The sequence below is a fragment of the Tupaia chinensis genome, unplaced genomic scaffold (genome assembly GCF_000334495.1).
Source record: "Tupaia chinensis unplaced genomic scaffold, TupChi_1.0 Scaffold142285_1, whole genome shotgun sequence".
In the NCBI taxonomy this organism is placed as follows: domain Eukaryota; kingdom Metazoa; phylum Chordata; class Mammalia; order Scandentia; family Tupaiidae; genus Tupaia; species Tupaia belangeri.
The window spans coordinates 676,034-678,764 of NW_006202134.1; the positions used below are offsets into that span (position 1 = coordinate 676,034).

General features: G+C 38.6%; 1 protein-coding gene across 1 annotated transcript; it reads right to left on the reverse strand.

The window, feature by feature from the left end:
• Positions 1–1,240: 1,240 nt before the first annotated feature.
• LOC106733265 (olfactory receptor 7A17-like) lies at positions 1,241–2,170 on the reverse strand. The gene has a single exon (XM_014582115.1). It carries the CDS (start codon positions 2,168–2,170, stop codon positions 1,241–1,243), a length of 930 nt encoding a protein of 309 aa, XP_014437601.1.
• Between the last annotated feature and the right edge of the window lie 561 nt (positions 2,171–2,731).

Sequence of the window (2,731 nt, forward strand, 5' to 3'; positions counted from 1 at the left end):
CCATCAACACAAGAATGGCTAGTTCTGCATTCTTGCAGCCATGTCCATCTCCCTCCCTGTCCAGTCCCTGACCTCTAACAACCACTAATCAACTCACTGTTGGTACAATGTAATCATTTCAAAATGGTTTATAGAGTATAAAAATATCTGCCTAGGAAAATGGTGGAGTTGGTCTTTGCTAGTGACTGCTGTAGGCACTGCCAATGTTGAGTTGAACCAGAAACAGAATTCTAAAGATGAAAATAAGAACCTTTGAGCATAAAGCTAGCAGGTGGTGTGGTTGTTAAGTTGCTAGAATGTCATATGGCTGACCATGGTTCAAGTCCCAAAACAGGATGCTTTCTTTCTTGCTTTTCCTTTCTCTCTCTTTCTGTCTCTCTGATCAAATTTAAAATAATAATAATACTAATAAATGGAATTAAGTAAATTAATAATTATTTTTAAAAAGAACCTTTGAGTGGCTAAAAAACATACATATTTGATGCCAAAGTCCACGTTATCAACAAGAGCAGTTAAGGCCCTAATATATGACAAAATTATGAACCCAAAAGTGAAATACTGTACTCTCAAATATTTTTCTCTATGAAAGTATTTAAATTATTTTACTTTCTTTTTTTTTTCCCAAGATAGATTTTTGCTATAGGGCACAGATACAGATATAGAGATACAGACACAGAAAGGGAGAAATCACCCCCTTGGTAGGGGGGCACACGCTGCAATTCCTTCTCCTCATGGGATTTTGAGTATGAACCCACACATGCCCAGCTTGAGTTTGAAGCCATAAGGTCTGGGACTCAAACTACAGTTGGCCATGTGGGAGTCCAGCAACATAATCATTATGCTGTCTGCTGGTCCCTAAATGGTTTTATTTTCTAAGCACACAAAAGAAATATTACTCTCTATGATCTATGTAACTTGAGAAGAATTAATTCCTGTGGAGCCCATCTTATCTCATGGGATGAATGAGAATTCTCAAATTATTTTGATGTGAGTTGAATATTACTTTGGGAAAGTGGGAAAATGACATAAGGAAAAGTTGTTGGATATCATTGGGAGTAGAATCTTAATTTAAAAGCTTACTAAAATGTACAGAACTTGAAATAAAGGAAATGGAAGCTCTGGATACTCGTATAGGACCAAATTCTACTTCCAAAATCTGAATGAGAATCAAGAAATTAGCTCTAAGGCATTGAGGATTGCAATCAGGGAAACTTATTCTATCCAAGAAAAATTGGTTCTTCTATAGCTTCCCCAAAAATAATATTTTCAGGGCCCTCTTTATGTCTTTGTTCCTCAGACTGTAGATGAAGGGATTCAGCATGGGGGTGACCACAGTGTACATCACTGAGGCTGTTGCACTTGAGTGTGAGCTGAGGGTAGCATCAGCACTAAGGTACACTCCTAGGCTTGTACAATAAAATAATGAGACAACCAAGAGGTGAGAAACACAAGTGGAAAATGCTTTATGCCTCCCCTGAGCTGATGGTGTTGTGAAAATGGAGGAAAGTATCTTACAGTAAGTGTAAAGGATCGCAGTTAGGGGACCAAAAGACAGAAACACTGCAGCAAAATAGATCACCATGTCATTAAGAAAGGTGTCAGAACAGGCAAGGTGGATAATCTGATTAAGTTCACAGAAAAAGTGGGGGATTTCTACATGTGTACAGAAAGACAGCTGTGATGTCATTAAGCTTTGTAACAAGGAATACAAGAAACTCATAATCCAGGATGCCAGAACCAGCTTTCCACAGAGCCAAGGGTTCACAATGACTGTGTAGTGTAGGGGGTGACAGATGGCCACATACCGGTCATAGGCCATCACAGTCAGGAGGAAGTCATCTAACATTACAAAAACTAAGAAAAAGAACATCTGGGTGATGCAGCCTGCATAGGTGATGACCTTGCTCTGTGTCTGGATGTTCACAAGCATCTTTGGGATGGTAGTGGAGATGAAACAGATGTCTACAAAGGACAAGTTGGAGAGGAAGAAGTACATGGGGGTGTGCAAGTGGGAGTCTGAGATGGTGGCCAGGATGATGAGCAGATTTCCACACACTGTGATAAGGTACATGGAGAGGAAAAGTCCAAAAATAAGGGGCTGCAATTCTGGTTCCTCTGAAAATCCTAGAAGAAGAAATTCTGAAATTTGTGTATCATTCCCTGGTTCCATGTGGTAGAGATGACTACCTGAAAAGAGGAAAATAAGATAGGTAATTTCACATGTACAGGTATTACACACCTAGTTGAAATATCATAGTTAATATTTTTAGTCACAAAGTTATTTTTGATATTTTTGTATGGATCTAATGATCTATACAACCCTTTTAGGCTTTCATGGTGCCATCTCTGATTATGGATGCATATCTCACTTCTTCGTTCCTACACATCATGTATTCTACAGATTTTTAACTTATTTATTTATTGACAAATAATAATAGTACATATTTATGGAGTACACTATGGTGTTTCAACCTGTTTATTCTCTTTTTATTTCCCCATAAGCCATGTGGAAAGGAGAGAGAGAGAGAGAGAAATCAACCCTCAGGTCTAATGCCACAAAAAATCCCCTTTTCTCTCAGTATGTTGGTTATGCATGCAGACATGACTGGCATATTTTCCTAGCTACCGAATATGACACTTAAACTTGCCGTCAGCTATGTGCTACCCAGCTGCCTTAACTTCCATTACTCCAGCTGGCCCAATAACTAACTTATAGGGTGACTAAAGTTAG

Coding starts and splice junctions, on each gene's coding strand:
- LOC106733265 (XM_014582115.1), bottom strand. CDS start 2,170: ATGGAACCAGGGAATGATACACAAATTTCAGAATTTCTTCTTCTAGGA.